Source organism: Malaclemys terrapin, chromosome 21 (assembly GCF_027887155.1).
Source record: "Malaclemys terrapin pileata isolate rMalTer1 chromosome 21, rMalTer1.hap1, whole genome shotgun sequence".
Lineage (NCBI taxonomy): Eukaryota > Metazoa > Chordata > Testudines > Emydidae > Malaclemys > Malaclemys terrapin.
In genome coordinates, this window is record NC_071525.1 from 20,049,960 (window position 1) to 20,068,093 (window position 18,134).

An 18,134-nucleotide genomic window follows, 5' to 3' on the forward strand; every position below is an offset into this window, starting at 1 on the left:
GCAGCAGTGAACATTTAAATCAGGGGGGAAAATGTAAAATGCTTTAAATAAAAAATTGACATCAAAAATTCTAAAACTCAAATTGTCAAGCCTAATTATACATTAACCATTAGTTAATTATTAATAAGTATTAATTATTGCTATACTCTCAACAGATCTTGGATGATAGATTATCAATGATCAGTTTCCGATTATTATAACCAGGTGACAATGTCTTGGGTACAAATCGATAGCTGCTCAGTAAAATTAAGCAGATGAAAGAATGTGACGGAAAAGTAACAAAGATAAATTGTGGACTGGGAAATTTCTGTAGCAGGTTACAAAAAAAAGTTAAGTAACAAAAATAACTTTACCCAGATTTTAATTTTTAAAATGTTGTAGGTGAAATTTGACCAATTTGCTACAAGAATTGAGAGCGAGAAAATACTAAACAACAGAGTCAAAACTAAATCAGCCTTGAGGGGGGTAAATCACTGGTACGGGGCTGTGATCCAGCCCAAACCTAGAGGGGAAAGGGCCCCTCAGAGCTAGCGCCCCACTCCCACACCTGGACGCTTCTTTGGATCAAGACATATTTCCCCCACATCTTGTGGTGGAAAGAGGCAGATTGATGGGGGGAGGCAGGACCAAGGAGACCTGGGCAGCACTTCTGACCTCTGTTTACTTCTATGGCCCCAGCCCAGGACCCCATTGTGCTCAGCCCGGTCTATTATTGGTGTATCAGGATAGGACTGAGGACCCCATCGCGCCAGGCGCTGCACAAACACCGAGACACTCCTGGGCCCCCCAGCGCTCACCATCTAAGCATCAGCCCCCTCCCGGCCCGGATTTCCATCCCCATGGGGCTGGGAATGCAAGACTCGGGTACCCTTTGTTCTGAGGGACCCAGCCCCCCCCCCCCCCCCGGCACAGGCAGGCTTGATCCATTTATAGAAGCTTCTTCCAGTGTCTTGTGTGTGGAACCCTCCCCCCCATACACCCCATGGGGAGGACAGGGCGGGGGGAGGGGGGGAAGAAATTCACTCATTTTATTTTCTTGGTACAAATAGTACCTTGGTACCTGAAATCTAAACAAAAGTAATAACGACTGTCCCCGTCTGTCCATCCTCTGCTGGAGGGGCTGACTGCCCCCCCCCCCAATCTTACACACATCACCACCAGGGAGTCTTGAACTCCCCCAACCCCTCCTCAAGGTTCCCGACTCCAGCTGAACAGCCCCCCACCCAGGTCCGAGTGCCCCGCAATTCCAACCCGCAGCCCTCTGCTATCCCAGCCCTGGGCTCCCTTCCTCCCAAGCTCTTCCAGTGCCCCTCCCGCCTCTGTCCCTGGACCCACCTCCCCGGTCTCTCTCAGCCCCCCCTGCTTCATTTCTGCCGCTCGCTGCAGGTGTGGGGTCAGATCAACACAAGGGGGCCACGCCTGGGCTCGTTAACAGGTTTAAGTAGGAAAGAGACACACTGCAGCAAAGGACAGGCCCCCCCAGGTGGTGTGGGGAGCTGCTGAGCTGGGCTCCAGCTCAGGACCCCCGCGCACATCTCTTCTCCCCCTGGCTGGCCTGAGTCAGGAAAGCACCGCGGGGCACGGACCAGAGCAGGGAAGAAAGTTCCCCCGGCTCGATTCCCTGCCCAGGCCAGATCCGAACGGGCGGAGACCCCCCATCCCAGCTAGAGCTCAGAGGGGGACGGACAGGTTAGGACTCCGCAGCTGGAGGTGGGGGTTGCGCAGACCCGGGGCCGCCGAGGGGATGGAGCGTGCATGGGGGGCAGCAAGTCGCTCCAGCCCCATTCAGGCCCAGAGAGCGTGATGCTGCCGTTGATCACACGCCTGAAGTGCCCAGAGCTTCCATACAGAGGCTGCTCCCAGAACCACTGGCGGGGCCAGTGTTCAGCTTTCATGGCAGCTGGGCCACTCCCGCTCCCACGCAGCTCTGGGGGCTGTGGGTTCATGGGGGCACAGAGCTGGGGGGCTCAGCAGCAGACAATGTGGGGCCCTTTCAAAGAAACCTGGGGGCAGACGCCCCCAGGGCCACTCCTCGGCTGCGGTGGGAGGAGCGGGGCCCAGGACTTGTAGCCTGAATTCCATGTGGGGCCCAGGCCAGGGGTACAGCGAGACCAGACCCACCCCCATTAAAGGGAGTTTTTAAACCAAGCTTCACCCAAAAGCGGTTTATTTCGCTCAAAGAAAATTCTGTATAAAAGAGCTTCCCCTGCCCCCCGCCCCACAAATACAAACAGCAGCCCAGCCTCTAGGGCAGGAGAAAGGGAAACCATCCAGACAGGACTGAAACTGACCAGGGGGAGAGGGAAGGAAACTAACCAGCTTAATTTCCTTGCCCAGAACAAACGCGAAGACCTGAACTCACCCGCCCTGCGGCTCCGTGGAAATTCACGGTGCAAAGCGGCCCCCGGCTGCACCGTCCCCGGGGCGGTCAGGCAGGGACGGAAGGTTTCCTGCATTGCTTTGGGTTTGTAAATGCTCTGGAGTTTAGCATCTAACCCAGCCCCTCGGGCTCTCCACCTCCAGTCACAGACTCTGGCGGCAGACGCCAGGTGGGTTTAACGGAAAAGGGAACTGACGCGGGCGAAGGGGACTGGACACGGGGGGGGGGGGGGGGGGGGGGGGGGGGGGGGGCGGGAAAGCCCGCGCGGGCGAAGGGGACTGGACACCGGTTCGAAGGGATGTATTCGTAGGGGGCGGTGAACAGCGAGAAGCTGGGTTCAAATCCCTTTGGGGGCGTCCGCACACAGACTCAATCCAGGCTTAACCCAACAGGTCGAAATGACAGCGCTGGTGGAAAAGGGGGTAGAGGAGCCAGGAGGGAAGATTGGGGGGGTACATCGAGGGGAACAGGGAGTCTGGCCAGGGGAGGTGGGTACATTTGGGGCGGTCCTGCCCCAGCACAGCCCAGCCCAGTTCAGCCCCTGCTGTTGACATTGATGCGAACAGGAGGCCGAGGCAGTGACCGAGAACAGCTAAAACCGCCCCCGCCCAGCGTCTCGTCGGTACACAGGAGAGCTGCCAGCCCCACTGAGTCCGTGCCACCCTGCGCCAGCGGGATCCCCGAGCGCCGCCCTACGCTCGCGGCACCACCACGTACGGCTGGTGCGGGATGAGTCGCTGACGCTCGTTGCAGGTGTAGATCCAGCGAGGGCGGACGAAGGAGAGGTTGGCGTTGTCGTTCAGAGCCTGTGGGGGGCGAAGGCAGGACAGTGAGAACAGAGCACCAGGACAGCATCTGATCAACCCCCATGTTCTGAGCCCCTAGACCCCCACTCCCCTCCCAGAGCTAGGGGCAGAACCAAGGAGTCCTGGCTCCCAGCCCCCCTGTTCTGAGCCCCTAGACCCCCACTCCCCTCCCAGAGCTAGGGGCAGAACCAAGGAGTCCTGGCTCCCAGCCCCCCTGTTCTGAGCCCCTAGACCCCCACTCCACCTCTCAGAGCCGGGGAGAGAACCCAGGAGACCTGGCTCCCAGCCAGTAGACCCCACTCCCCTCCCGGAGCTGGGGAGAGACCCCAGGAGTCCTGGCTCCCAGCCAGTAGACCCCACTCCCCTCCCAATTAGGGACAGAACCCAGGAGTCCTGGCTCCAAAGACTCTAGTCTACGCCCTGCATTAAACACCCAAATGCCATAAACAGTTTAAAGGCCCCGTGTCCCATTCTCTGTCCCCACGGAGCCAGCCAGCCCCCTGCCTGCTCCAGGGGAGGACACGTGTACCTCATCCATTGGGGGGGGGGCTATTGGGGTGCAGGGGTAGAGCAGGGGGAGCCCTCTCACCTCCTCGAAGGTGTCATCCCACTCCTGGGCCGTGATGACGTAGTTCACCCGCTCGCTCATGTAGCCCTCCACCTCCCTGGGAGCAGAACGGCAGCATCAGCGAGAACCCGTCGCTTCCGACCCACAGCTCCCACCCCCCCCCCCCCCGGCCCTGCCCGCGCCCCTCGCTCCCGACCCATAGCCCCTCCCCCCCACCTAGCTCTGCCCGCGCCCCTCGCTTCCGACCCACAGCTCCGGCCCTGCCCGCACCCCTCGCTCCCGACCCACAGCCCCCGCCCAGGTCTTCCCATGCCCCTCACTCCTGAACCACAGCCCCTGCTACCCCAGCCCATACGTCCATCGATTATAAAAGAATTGCTCGCTGAACACAGCTATGTGTCTGGCACAGAGATGCAGCTGTCTCTGGGGTGGGGCGCGGAGGCTGGTTAACAACCTCCCAGCAGCAGATCACGCTTAGGACAGCAGTGAGGGAGAATTTCATAACTACAAACGGGAGTTCGGGAGCTAAACCCACACCCAATGGAATTTGACCCGGACTCCTGGGTTTGCATCCAGTGGAGGGACCAGCTGCTGTGACGGCCTGAGGCCCCCGTGGCCCACCCCTCACCCGTTGAACGCCGTGATGTAGCGATTCAGGAGGCGTCGTTCCTGGGAGGGGAAATCTCCATACAGGAAAAAGCGTTTGCCCACGAAGAAATCTGCAGAGGAGGAAAAGGTTAACGTAAAGAGCTGGACGCTACAAAACCGCTTGGGCGTCTCCCTGTCAGACTCGTACCGTGTTCACCTGTGGGACTCACTGCCACAGGATATTAAAAATCTTCATGTGTTCTACTCAGAATCACACCCACTAGAGAGATAGGCCCCGTGCCCCACTCCTCGCCCCCTGAGAAAGCCAGTTCCTGCCATGGGGCCGGATGGAAGCCAGAGTCCCCATGTCCCACTCCACATACCAGGCAGCTCCGGGATGGGCTGATCCGGCTCCTCCTCCACATCCGTGTTCTCGTCCGTGGAGCCGCCGTAGGGGTCGTCGTCGGGGTCCGGAGTTGCCTCCCGACCCGCTTGCTGCTTCTTGCGGTGCTCCTCCTCCACCCTGCATCGGGGAGCGTGGGTCAGCCGGGGGGCACACCCCTCCCTCAACTCCCCCTCCTCTTCCCTACCTCCCCCCCCCCCCCCCCCAAAGCCAGTGATAGAACCCAGGAGTGCTGGCTCCCAGCCCCCCTGCTCTAACCACTACACCCCACTCCCCTGAGCCAGGGAGAGAACCCAGGAGTGCCTCCCCAGAATGAGCACACGTGGGGGGAGGATCTGCCCCTGGGGCCCTTTTTCCATCCCTCCTGTCCCCACCCCCTCGCTGGATCAGCCCCCATGGCTCCCAACTCACCCGTGGCCACACACTGCTGTACCCACCTCCTCAGCTCGTCATCCGTGTCGCCGGAGTCGCCCTCCCCGCGGTCTCTCGCCCCTGGAGAACAGCACGGGAAATCAGTCCCAGCCACCCCACGGCATTGGGGGATACCTCCCGGGGCAGGGAGCCAGGACTCCTGGGTTCTCTCCCTACCTGCGGGCTCCCCGCTGTCCGTGGAGGCCGGGGAGCTCTCCCCCCCGGCCTGCGAGTTGCCGGCGTTGGCCCAGGATGTGCCGGGCTCTGTCTCCTCCCCTGAGGACTCACCCTGAGGCGGCTGGGCCCTGGCAGGTGCCTTGCCCTGGTGGTTGGAGCTGGGCAGCCCGGCTCTCTGCAAGAGAAAGGTCCGAGGGGGGGGTCTGGGCGAAGTGGTGTCATGGGGGCAGGGGCTTGGGGAGCTAGACCCTTCCCCACCCCCCAGAGCCGGGGAGAGAACCCAGGAGTCCTGGCTCCCAGCCCCCCTGCTCTAAGCACTAGACCCTACTCCTCTTCCAGAGCTGGGAGAGAACCCAGGAGTCCTGGCTCCCAGCCCTAGCCCACTTCCCGCCCCACCTGACGCCCCCTACCTGTCGGGGGGGAGGGGGTCTTGCGGGTCCGGGCGGGCGGCTCTTCCTCGCTCTCCTCTTCCTCGCTGCCCGAGGCAGGCGGCCCGTCCATTAGGTACCTGCCAGGGTACACCCCCTCGGTTACCCCCGAACTGAGTGAACCCCCTGGAGCCCCCCATCCCCCTGCAGTCCCCCCACCAGACCCCCACAACAGGACTGAACCCCCTGGCCTCCAGCCATCACTGATTGCCCCCCATGAATGACCCCCAGCACCCCCTCCACCGGTCTAGCTCCCCATCTGACCTCTGCTAGCATATAACCCCCCTGAGCTTCAGCCATTGCTGATACCTCCTGGATGGCCCCCCCAGCCCCACTGGACGTGGGGTGCCCCCCGCCCTCACCGTTTGCAGGGCAGGCGCCGCCGGGCCCGGTGGCAGTCCAACACCCACTCTTTGCGCACGATGGTGCCCCCGCGCCCCTTCACCTGGCTGTACTTGGGGGTGTTGGCGAAGGCGCAACTAGGGGGAGAGAAGTAGAAGGGAGATCAGAGAGGGCCAAGCACCGCCCCCACACACAGCCGTTTGGAGACAGGAGGGGTAGGTCAAGGCATCAGGACTCCTGGGAGGGGAGTTGGGTCTAGTGGTTAGACGGGGTGGGGGAGGGCTGGGCGCCAGGACTCCTGGGTTCCTTGCACAACACACAGTTGGGAAGGTCCACCCATGCTCTCCTCCTGGTGTCTCAGTGCGCCTCGGGTTTCCCAGGATGCACTGGGTCAGAATTAGGCAGGGTTAATCAGGCTGGGAAGTACCGGCTGCACTGGCAGAAGGTCGGGGCCCACGTAAGGTGGGTGCTGTCGGGAGTCCAGTTTGGCTGGCTGGGTGGCAGCAGGTGGGCGGGGGTGGCTGGGGGCCAGCTGGGTAGGGAATTGGGGCCGGCTGCTGGGTGTACCTATGTGAGGCGGGTGCTGTCAGGGGTCCAGTCAGGCTGGCTGGGCGGGGGCAGGGAGCCGGCGGTACCTACGTGAGGCGGGTGCTGTCAGGGGTCCAGTCGGGCTGGCCAGGTAGCTGGCGGTACCTACATGAGGCGGGTGCTGTCAGGGGTCCAGTCGGTGGTACCAGCCAGGTGGGGGCAGGGAGCCGGCGGTACCTACGTGAGGCGGGTGCTGTTGGGTGGTACCATCTGGGCAGGGGCAGGGAGCCGGCAGTACCTACGTGAGGTGGGTGCTGTCAGGGGTCCAGTCGGGCTGGCCGGGTGGTACCAGCCAGGCAGGGGCAGGGAGCCGGCGGTACCTACGTGAGGCGGGTGCTGTTGGGTGGTACCAGCCGGGCGGGGGCAGGGAGCCGGCGGTACCTACGTGAGGTGGGTGCTGTCAGGGGTCCAGTCGGGCTGGCCGGGTGGTACCAGCCAGGCAGGGGCAGGGAGCCGGTGGTACCTACGTGAGGCGGGTGCTGTTGGGTGGTACCAGCCGGGCGGGGGCAGGGAGCCGGCGGGTACCTACGTGAGGTGGGTGCTGTCAGGGGTCCAGTCGGGCTGGCCGGGTGGTACCAGCCAGGCAGGGGCAGGGAGCCGGCGGTACCTACGTGAGGCGGGTGCTGTTGGGTGGTACCAGCCAGGCGGGGGCAGGGAGCCAGCGGTACCTACGTGAGGCGGGTGCTGTTGGGTGGTACCAGCCGGGCGGGGGCAGGGAGCCAGCGGTACCTACGTGAGACGGGTGCTGTTGGGTGGTACCAGCCAGGCGGGGGCAGGGAGCCGGTGGTACCTACGTGAGGTGGGTGCTGTCAGGGGTCCAGTCGGGCTGGCCGGGTGGTACCAGCCAGGCAGGGGCAGGGAGCCGGCGGTACCTACGTGAGGTGGGTGCTGTCAGGGGTCCAGTCGGGCTGGCCAGGTGGTACCAGCCGGGCGGAGGCAGGGAGCCGGCGGTACCTACGTGAGGCGGGTGCTGTTGGGTGGTACCAGCCGGGCGGGGGCAGGGAGCCGGCGGTACCTACATGAGGTGGGTGCTGTCAGGGGTCCAGTCGGGCCGGCCTGGTGGTACCAGCCAGGCGGGGGCAGGGAGCCAGCGGTACCTACGTGAGGCGGGTGCTGTTGGGTGGTACCAGCCTGGCGGGGGCAGGGAGCCGGCGGTACCTACATGAGGTGGGTGCTGTCGGGAGTCCAGTCGGGCCGGTACTTGGCGCCCATCTCCAGCGCCTTGTCCCGCAGCTCGGAGCGGAAGGGGTTCTGGAAGCCGCTCAGCACGAAGACCGTCCCCTGCAGGAGGCGATGAAAATCCTCCCCCGCCCCCTCCGGCGACGGCTCCTTCGGCTGCTTCTTGGGGGCTGGCGGTCTGCGGGGGGGCGGCTCTGGGGCTGGGGGAGGACAATAGGGGGGTTAGCGATAATACCCACCTACTGGGACACCTGAGCCAACTAGAATGCCCGGCCGAATGACTTACACTGTACCCCCCCACCTTTCTCTGGCCCGTAAGGTAGCGACAGACCTTGATCAGTCACACTGTGTAATATGCACAGAGCCGGGGAGAGAACCCAGGAGTCCCCTCTCACCTTTGGGCTTCTTGGGGGCTGGCTGCGGGGGGTGGGGGGCCTCGGCGTCAGGTTTCCGAGCAGAGGGGGGCGCCGAGTTCTCCTTGCTGAACTCAAACTTCCTCTTGGTGGGAGCCGGATCCTGAGGGGGAAGAGAAGTGGATCAGAAGCGAAAGGTAAATATCCGGTATGATGTGCACTGGATTCCTGAACGCAGCCACCTCTGTGGGGGCTGTTTCTCAGAGTTCCCTCACTGGGGCTGAGATGCGGGCGCTTTAAGACGAAAAGGGAAGGTGAACCCCGCACCCAAGCACATCTGCAATGCAGCGGATTGTGGGTACCAGAATGCAGTCCCCAGCGATGGGCTCTGGCCCGGATACCGGGGTTCATATAGACAACGTCATTCCCAGGCCAGCAAAGCAAGCTATGCCCGTCAGCCTCCTCCTGACCCCCTGACAGCCCAGGCCAGAGACTGGCCCCCGAATCATTCCTAGGACCGAGAACCCCCTGCGCCCCTCGGGGACGTGTTCCAGCGGTTCATCCCCCTCCCTGGTGAATAGACAGACGAGGATCGCGGCTCCCTGGAGCCGTTCCTGGGTTAAACCAAACGGGTCGAGCACCAGGCGTCACTTGCTCTGCAGCGGGATTATCAAGCCGTTCCTTGTTTTCGCGGCTCTTACTAACCTGCCCCCACCCTCTTTGCCACAGGACCTGGCCCCCGGGTTCCGACAGCCCCCGCCACTGCGAGGGAGCGGCCGCGCCCAGCCGAGAGGACTGTACCTTGGGGGAGGCTGCAGCGCGGCTGGGGGAGGTCCTGGCGGCGGGTTTCTCTGTGGCGGAGGGGGAGGAGGCACTGGGTGTGCTGGCCTGGAGGGTGGCCACGGCGTAGCTGGGGGATGGTTCCTCCGTCTGCGGGGCTGCATGGGAGAGCAGACAAGAGACGTCGCAGCCACAAATCGCAGCAGCAAGTGGAGCTAGAGCTAACCGGACGCACCACAGAGGGCAGGGGACAGCCTCTGGAAACCGGCATCTCTGGGTAACCTAGACAGACTCACCACTAGACCCCACTCCCCTCCCAGAGCTGAGCAGAGAGCCCAGGAGTCCTGGCTCCCAGCCCCCCATGCTTTAACCCACCAGGCCCCACTCCCCTCCCAGAGCCGGGCAGAGAACCCAGGAGTTCTGGCGCCCAGCCCCCCCTGCACTAACCCACCAGACCCCACTCCCCTCCCAGAGCTGGGCAGAGAACCCAGGAGTCCTGGCGCCCAGCCTCCCCTGCTTTAACCCACCAGGCCCCACTCCCCTCCCAGAGCCGGGCAGAGTCCTGCCCCGCCCCCCCCCCCCGGGTTCGTGGTACCTCTGGGCGGCGTGAGAAGCGGTTTGCTAGCTCGGCTGAAGAACAGGGCCCCGGGCCTCATTGACGCAGAACTGCTGTCCTCGTCCTTCACCTTAAACTGGCCCAGCTTGGTCACCTTCTGTACGGAGAGAGATGCACAGGGCTGGGCTAACAGGGGCTGCGGGTTGGGAGTGAGGGGCACTGGCAGAGCTGAGGGGGGAAGGGGGAGCCCATGGCTGGGCTAGCAGGGACTGTGGATCGGGATTGAGGGGCACCGGCAAAGCTGTTACTCACCGGGGAGGCAGATTTTGATTGGGTTTCGTTGTTTTCGGGCGGCGAGTGGAACTTCACAAAGGACAGCCCATATGCCAGGGTCTACGGAGAGATCAGCCAGAAAGAAAGTGACCCATTGGCAGCGCTGGGGAGAGAACCCAGGAATCCTGGCTCCCAGCACCCCCTCCCCTGGTCTAACCATTAGACATCACTCCCCCCACTGACACACCCTGCACCGCATGTTCACCACTTTTATAAGGTTATGACACATTTGATACAAAGTCTGCCTTGTGAGATATCACTTGAAAACTCATAATCTGCTGAACATCATTATCCTGCTAAAATGTGTGTAACAACACTGTGTGTAAAGCTATGGGCTTTTACTATATGATGTTACTAAACTATGTTATGATTCTGGGGAACGCCCACAGACTAGCTTTTCAGAGACAACAAAGGACAGACCTATACCCCACCAGGTGTTAAGAAACTCTCCGCTGCGCAGGCAGGCATTCTCTGGCAGGGGGAAGGCATGAATAAGAAATGTACATTTCACCCCAGAGACAGTTCAAGCGTCACGTATGCAAAGTGAGGGGTAATAGTCAGGGAGAGAGGGGTAAAGGAATGAAAACTAGTGGCTGCTACCTCACCTCTTCGCTCATGCCATCAGTATATTCACTGGAAGGACACTGAACCAAGTGAGGGGTGTCCCAGGCTGAAAGGAAATCCAGCCTGTGAAATCTACTACAAGCTTTTGGTGAGAAAAATCCCTTTTGCTTTTCACTTCACGTAGTTGGGTAAATTAGGGATTCACTTCCGTGTTTATCTTCTATTCTTTTTCCTTGCAACCCATTCTGATTTTTATGCCTTATCACTTGCAATCAATGAGAATCGAGCTTTCTGCAGTTATTAAACGTCTCTGCCGGTTCCATCCAAAGCAGTGTGTTTGGACTGAGTGTTCGGGACCCTCCCCTTGGCTGGTGCCCAATACCTTTCCTTTGACGGGATTTCTACGCGCTCGGGCTGGCCGGGAGGGGGCTGAGCAGTACAAGACGCACATTTCTGGGGGACAAGGCCGGGACTAAGGATTTGCGGATGCTGCCCTGGGTGTCATTCAGGAGTGGCTAGGAGAACATTCCTGTCACTCAGCGCAGGGTGACTTTACCAAGAGGACGCAGCTGTACCCCGGGGAACGTCGCACCCACCTGACTTGAGCAAGGGGCACTGCCAGCAGATCACGCACTCACCACTGTTCTGCATTGCCCGCTTTCACTCACCCACGTGTAATCCCTTCCACCCCTGCCCGGCCAGTATGCGAGGGGTCCCCAGACCAGGCTGCACTGCGGAGGAGGGTCCCAGGGTCGGGAGGGGTCCCACCTTGGTGTAGGGCTGGGTGCAGACAATTTTCACCCGGTCCCATTTCTTCTCGGCTGCTGCCTTCACCAGCTTGTCCGGGCCGAACATCCGGACTCGGTTGAGGTTGGTGCCGGCCTTGCTCTCCGAGGGCGACATGAAGGACGAGGTGACCAGCAGCACCTGGGGGGAGGGCAGGAAGCCTGGGGTTAGAGAAGCCTCCGTAAACCCTTGACACCCTCCCACCCCAATCCTGTCGCTGCCTCAGTCTTAAGGGGTTAAGCCCCCTGGGGTTGCTCGGCTGGGCCCCACCCCACAGGGCTCACTGAACCAGGGCCACCCTTCTGCCCCCCACCTGAGACCCGGGAGCTCCCCAAAGCCCAGCACGCGCGGCTTCCTCCCCCTCACCTCATAGTCCTGCTCGCTGGGCGAGGCGGAGCTGCCAGCCAGCACCTCCACGAAGGCCGAGCCCTCGTTGCCCACATCGATGCTGTGGATCCGCTCCTCCTTCTCGAACTGCCGCGGGCGGAAGGGGGGAGAGTCAGGGGCCGGGGATGCGGTGCCCACCCAGGGCCCACTTCCAACCCACTCCAGGAACCCAGGAGTTCAGGCCCCCCCGTCCCCCTGCTGCTCTAACCACTACACCCCCCCACTCCTCCAGGGAGAGAACCCAGGAGTCCTGGCTCCCCCTCGCCCCCCCCCCACTCCTCCAGGGAGAGAACCCAGGAGTCCTGGCTCCCCCTCGCCCCCCCCCACTCCTCCAGGGAGAGAACCCAGGAGTCCTGGCTCCCCCTCGCCCCCCCCCACTCCTCCAGGGAGAGAACCCAGGAGTCCTGGCTCCCCCTCGCCCCCCCCCACTCCTCCAGGGAGAGAACCCAGGAGTCCTGGCTCCCCCTCGCCCCCCCCCCACTCCTCCAGGGAGAGAACCCAGGAGTCCTGGCTCCCCCTCGCCCCCCCCCACTCCTCCAGGGAGAGAACCCAGGAGTCCTGGCTCCCCCTCGCCCCCCCCCACTCCTCCAGGGAGAGAACCCAGGAGTCCTGGCTCCCCCTCGCCCCCCCCCCCACTCCTCCAGGGAGAGAACCCAGGAGTCCTGGCTCCCCCTCGCCCCCCCCCACTCCTCCAGGGAGAGAACCCAGGAGTCCTGGCTCCCCCTCACCCCCCCCCACTCCTCCAGGGAGAGAACCCAGGAGTCCTGGCTCCACGGGGGGGGGGGGGGGGGGACGACTCACCTGCAGGATGACTGACAGCTGCTTTTCTCCCGCCTGCGCCGCCTTCCACTTGCGGTAGGTGTCGGCCTTGAGCAGGTTCTCGGCGCAGTGAGTCTGGGGGGCGGGGCAGATCGTCAGGGGGGCGGGACACCCCCGGGGATGGTCTCTCCCGTTCCCCCCCCCCGCAGGGAATGGTCTCCCCCACTCAGTCCTCCCGCACCCCCATGGGGAATGGTCTCTCCCATCCCGCCCCCTCCCCCGGGCAGGGAATGGTCTCTCCCGTTCCCCCCCGGGCAGGGAATGGTCTCCCCCACTCAGTTCTCCCCCCCGCCCCGAATGGTCTCTCCCGCCCCGTCGTAGTCTCGCCGACCCAGAGCTGACCCCCCGGAATGGTCTCTCCCCGCCCGCCCCCCTCGGGAATGGTCTGCCCCGCACCGGGTCGGCGCTGCTCGCGGACACCACATGGCGGATCCCGATCTCCGGCATCCCCGCGCTCCGCCGCCGGGCGCCACCGCTGCCCGCCCGCCCCCCGGAAACAAAACTCTGGCGCCCGCCGGAAGTGGAACCGCTCTGCGCCGCCCGCTCTATGTTCGCCCGGTCCTCCGAGCCGCTCTGCGCAGGCGCCGTTGCCCGGCGAGGGATTGTGCGCGTGCGCAGCGCCCGATCCAGCCCGAGACGCGGCGCGCGTGCGTGCTTCCTTCGCGCCTCTTTCGCCTGGTCCCCGCTCGATCGCGGCGCATGCGCCCCGGCTGCTGCTTGCGGTTCCTGCTAGTGCGCATGCGCCTTGCCCTGTTCCTCCCCCTGGTGGCGCAGAGGTGAAGTCACATCAGAGCAGATCACGTGGTGCAGGGGGCAGGGATAGCTCAGTGGTTAGAGCATTGGCCTCCTGAACCCAGGGTGGGGAGTTCAATCCTTGGGGAGGCCACTTAGGGATCAAGGCAAAAATCTGTCTGGGGATTGGTCCTGCTTTGAGCAGGGGGTTGGACTCGATCCCTCCCGAGGTCCCTTCCACCCCTGGGATTCTACGATTCTATGTTTTGTTCGAACGCACCTGTCCCAGGAGCGAGGAGGCAATGCACTCAGGGGGCTTGCAGTACCTGTGCATAGACATGCACCCCCGAAGCGTCGTCGTGGTCTGGCCTGGGGGGCAGTGGAGATCCCACCCCGGACTGAGCCGGTCCATTGTCGGGGGCACAGTGTGTCCGGTAGAGTCTGTGCTTCGTTTGACAATGAACCTGGCCGGGGGCCTTCGTTCCTTACCGGAGCCTGATTTCTGGGCTAACAAGTTCTGTCCTACGCTGTGATCCTGTCGACTAATAAACCTTTGGTTTTACGCTGGCTGAGAGACACGTCTGACTGCGGAGTTGGGGTGCAGGGCCCGCTGGCTCCCCCAGGAGCGCCACACGGGCGGACTCGCTGCAGTTACAGACAGGCAGGTATCCTGAACCTAGCAGCTCCTCCCCCTGCCAGCCAGGTCATTTGCATTTTCACTGACTGCTTCAGTCTCAGCCACTTGGTTCCCTGATTCAAATTCAAATCCTTGGCCGTTACCGGAGCAGGGCCTGGATCCTGTCCCAAAGAGACACAGTCACCCCCCAACAGGACCTCACAGCCGATATCCTGGAGAACCCCAACGACCAGCCAGTCCGACCCCTCCTGGGTCTGCACAGGGATCCGGGCCATAGGCAGGGCAAGGGCCTTCATCCCGGGGACCTTCACCTAGGTCACATAGCCCCTCAGCATCTGCAGCTGCACCACCCGGGGCCCGACAACGGTTCTCTCTGTCCCAGGGTCTCGCCACCCCAGGCATGTCTCCCCATTGACCCCCACCTTCCGCTCCCACTGGGGGTCCGAGGGGCCTGAGCCCAGGAGGCTCCACGCAGACATATAGGCCAGGGCCAGGCGTGGGAGCCTGTCCACCACCCCACCCATCTGGCTGACAGCGTCTATGGCCTTGGGACCCAGCAAGGGAGCTAGACACCGGGGCTTTTCTGCAGGGCCAGCCTGGTTCCAATTGCCAGCCTTCCCAAAGGCCGTTGGACAGGCATCTACATCTCCCCGTCCTTAACCTGGGGCAGCAATTTAGAGTCGAGGTTCCCTGCGGAATTGGCACCCTGGGGTCCATCCCCCCTCACCCCTGGGCGGGTCCCTCTGCCTCTCAGCTCCGCCATCGCCAGTTCCTGCTGCCGCTGTCTCTCCTGTGGTTCTGCTTCGTGCCTTCCCTGTCTCTCATGGGCCTCTGACTCCTTCGATTTCAGCTCCAATCCCATCTGTCTCAGATCCACCGACAGGGAACCCCCGGAGACCCACTGCTGGTCGGGGACACGGGTCTCCAGGACACCCGGCTGCTCCCAGCCTCTCTCGCGGCCCCAGCTGGGTCAGGGACTGGTTCCTTAGAGCATAGGCACCAACTCCCTGGGTGCTCTGGGGCTGGAGCACTCACAGGGAAAAATTCGCAGGTGCTCGGCCCCCATCAGCAGCCACGCTCCCCTCGTCTCCTCCCCCCTCCAAACGCGCCATGTTCCCGCTCTTCCCCTTCCCTCCCAGCGCTTCCCGCCCCTCCCCACCCCCCCGCTGCCTAACAGCTGTTTGGCGGCGCTTAGGACTTTCCCGGAGGGAGGAGGAGGAGAGGGGACACGGCGTGCTCAGTGGAGGAGGCGGAGAAGGGGCGGCGACTTGGAAGGGGGTGGAATGGGGGCGGGGACTTTGGGGAAGGGGTGGAATGGGGGCGGAGTGAGGGCGGTGCAGTGATCCTTTTGACCCTGTCGTTAAAATGGATCAGCCTGTTCCTTGTTATCTGTGTGGAAGGCACTGCCAAGGGGCTCCGGGACCATCCTGGCACGTTTCTCTTACTAGTGATTAGTATCTTTCAGGCATGTGTATAATAGCAACATCAGCCTTCTTGCCAATTCTGTGAGCGGGGCCTGCCTCTGACTCACGGCTTCACTTTGCTTTGTGTTAGCAAAGTCTTGACCATTCCTTTAGTTCAGGCCTCATGTCTCATACCAGGCCTCTAGTACAAGGGTTATGTTTCAGGGCCTCATCTTACCACATCCCCCACTTTCTGTCTTTTTATGGGGAGGATGTTCACCCATCGTCCCGGAAAAGCACAATGCATGGACCGAAGATAAGCCAGTGGTTACCTTATTTTACCATCCATACACTCATGCCCCATTTGTCCCTTAGTCTGCACATTCCCTCATACGACTGGCAGACAGATTTTATTTTCCAATTGTTTTTCGTCCCTTAGGGTGGGCTTGGGAATGTTAAGCCCGGGACCTTGACTGAGGTGCTCGCGTATTATTCACTTTACAGGATGGCATGAGACGGCCTTCACCAGTATTTGTTACCTCCCACGAGGGGCTTCGTTAAGATCAAACGGCTCTCTAAACGATATTGACAATATGAATATCTGAACAAGTGGATATAGGTTCTGCTTACTATGGGGATGAGAAATGATTACTATATGTGACATATGAAGGGGCTTAACCATGAGCTTTAACACCTCACTCCTTAAAATGATTATTCATCACCACAGCGGCGCTGATCAGCATTTCCATCCCCCTCTTCACTCCGCGCTGTAGCTTGGCTTGTCTGGTTTGACGTAGCATGTGACAGCACATGCCCTGAGAACAGCTGCGCTTAGGGCCTGGATTCCCATTGGGATCACACCAAGGATGTAGAGTCACATCCTCTGGAATTGCTCACCAGGGTGTTTCCACCTCCCTTTGTACACTTTCTATTTCATTCCCTTGCTGTTGGATTAGGGATTCTTTGGCTCTCGCCACCAAATCATGTACGTCCAACTGCAAGTGTTCCACTGGGGGGAACAGTTCGATCAGTAAGTCTTGTAAGCGCTCATGTGGGAGGATCGTTTCAGTGACAGTGCTGCCTTTGCTCGTTGGCCAGAAGGCCTGGGCTCCTATTTGGATGGTGCTGGTAACAGGTACGCAGAATCCAGCATCACTTGTAGGGCAACCGTTGCCAGCTATGGAAAAATTATGATAACCTATAGCACAGACCACGTCCTGAATTCGTCCTGCCTCATTGACCAGTTCCTTTTGTCCCAGTCGGGCCCACCCTTCGCTGGAGTAGTTAATATCAATTGTGGCCTAGCACTCACACAGCCACCAGCCATTATGTTTTACACAACAAGCTTGATTAACTTCCAAGCCAGTTTCAGTTATGAGGCACGCGGTGGGGTAATGCTGGACATACGTCTTGTTTACAAGCATCCCCACACTATTTGCATAATATACCTTAATGGCTCCTGCAACCATACAGGGACTGCCAGCATGAGAGAGACGCTTTTGCCGTCCTCCTGCTCCAATCTTGGAACCCAATCAAATTGAGCAAATCGTAGAAAGACAGGTATAATCTGGTTTATGCCTCGTTGCTGTATTTGTTTTACGATGGCTGCGGGGTTTAATATCCATGGCCAATTCTGAAGTTGCAACTGCCACAAACTTTGCTGTACTATTTTGATGACACGATTGCCATAGGCTGTGCAAATGCTGTTGATGAGGGACTGAACGGTAGCATTCAGGTGAACAAACCCTTGAGCAATCAAATGCATATTAGCTATAATGATTGCGTGCTAGTCCAGTAATAAACTGCCAATACCTCCTCCTGTTTTAACTGTTTTGCCTAGTCCAGTCACAATGGTGTTTATCTTTAAATTAAGATTGTCAATATCGGCAGAGTTCCATATGGACATGTGTAGTGGGGCGGTTGGCCACTGAGGCAGGTGCAACCTGAAGGACTGTCGTTACCCCCCCGCCCACCCAGACGGGGTGAGAGTGGAGTAGTGGGCACTGCCAGAGGGCAGTGTCCTGAAGCGGACACCGCCGAGCGGGGAGCAACGCGGTTCCCAAAGGAGCAGAGCAGACAGCGGGCGAGACACCACGCGCCGAGGGCGCTCCAGAGCTGGCGAAGAGCTAATTCCCAAGACAAGCGGCAGGAGGCACCAGCGGAGGTGAGTCCTGACTCCATTACAACATGCCAAGACCAGCACTGTTCCTAATAAATCCCTCCTTTCGCTATCATGTTGTAGGGCGAGTTGGGAGCCCTTCCAGAATTGTAATTGCATCTCCACTTCCAAATTAAACCAATCCTTATAGTGTCTGGGGTACTGCCTTGGCATGGTCATACTGGCAAAATCGAGTTTTAGTGGCACGTAGATCCATCCTACATTCTCTACCACAGGGGTCGGCAACCTTTCAGAAGTGCTGTGCCAAGTCTTCATTTATTCACTCCGAGTTAAGGTTTCGCGTGCCAGTCATACATTGTAACACTTTTAGACGGTCTCTTTCTATAAGTCTATAATATAGAACTAAACTAGTGTGGTATGTAAAGGAAATAAGGTTTTTAAAATGTTTAAGACGCTTCATTTAAAATTCAATTAAAATGCAGATCTGATCAGTTTAGTGTGATCCTTGCCCTTGCTGAGTTTTCCAATGTCTGGCAGGGATTTGGATACTTTAAGCTGCATACAGGCTTCTGAGTGACCAGTTGTCTCCGAGAGCGACAGAGGACAGATTTCAGGTGTGAAAATACCTGTTCACACAGGTATGTGGATCCAAATGCGGAGAGCATTGCAAACGCAATTTTCTTCAAACAGTTCCATTTCACTGGCAGGGACGTCCAGCAGGTCAGAATAGAGGCCCCCGTGATCTCTCTCGGTAGCTTCAAGTGCGCTCCGCAGATCCACAACTTTGATGCCCAC

General features: G+C 60.3%; 1 protein-coding gene across 1 annotated transcript; it reads right to left on the reverse strand.

Annotated features, from left to right (window-relative positions):
• Positions 1-2,628: 2,628 nt before the first annotated feature.
• Positions 2,629-12,944, reverse strand: XRCC1 (X-ray repair cross complementing 1). The gene is made up of 17 exons (XM_054011155.1): positions 12,845-12,944; positions 12,431-12,523; positions 11,609-11,716; positions 11,225-11,383; positions 9,872-9,952; positions 9,599-9,716; positions 9,025-9,161; positions 8,266-8,386; positions 7,854-8,070; positions 6,124-6,240; positions 5,730-5,841; positions 5,334-5,508; positions 5,183-5,237; positions 4,726-4,865; positions 4,383-4,473; positions 3,776-3,851; positions 2,629-3,186 (listed from the first exon to the last, which is right to left on the reverse strand). The coding sequence occupies exons 1-17, from the start codon at positions 12,893-12,895 to the stop codon at positions 3,073-3,075; spliced, it is 1,965 nt and encodes a 654-aa protein (XP_053867130.1). The 5' UTR covers positions 12,896-12,944; the 3' UTR covers positions 2,629-3,072.
• Between the last annotated feature and the right edge of the window lie 5,190 nt (positions 12,945-18,134).

Excerpts from the sequence above, each read along its gene's own strand:
- XRCC1 (XM_054011155.1), bottom strand. The coding sequence starts at position 12,895 with ATGCCGGAGATCGGGATCCGCCATGTGGTGTCCGCGAGCAGCGCCGAC. Across the intron at positions 12,524-12,844 it reads CCGCGAGCAGCGCCGACCCG|ACTCACTGCGCCGAGAACCT; the intron begins GTGCGGGGCAGA and ends CCCGCCCCCCAG. Across the intron at positions 11,384-11,608 it reads CCAGCGAGCAGGACTATGAG|GTGCTGCTGGTCACCTCGTC; the intron begins GTGAGGGGGAGG and ends CCCTCCCCCCAG.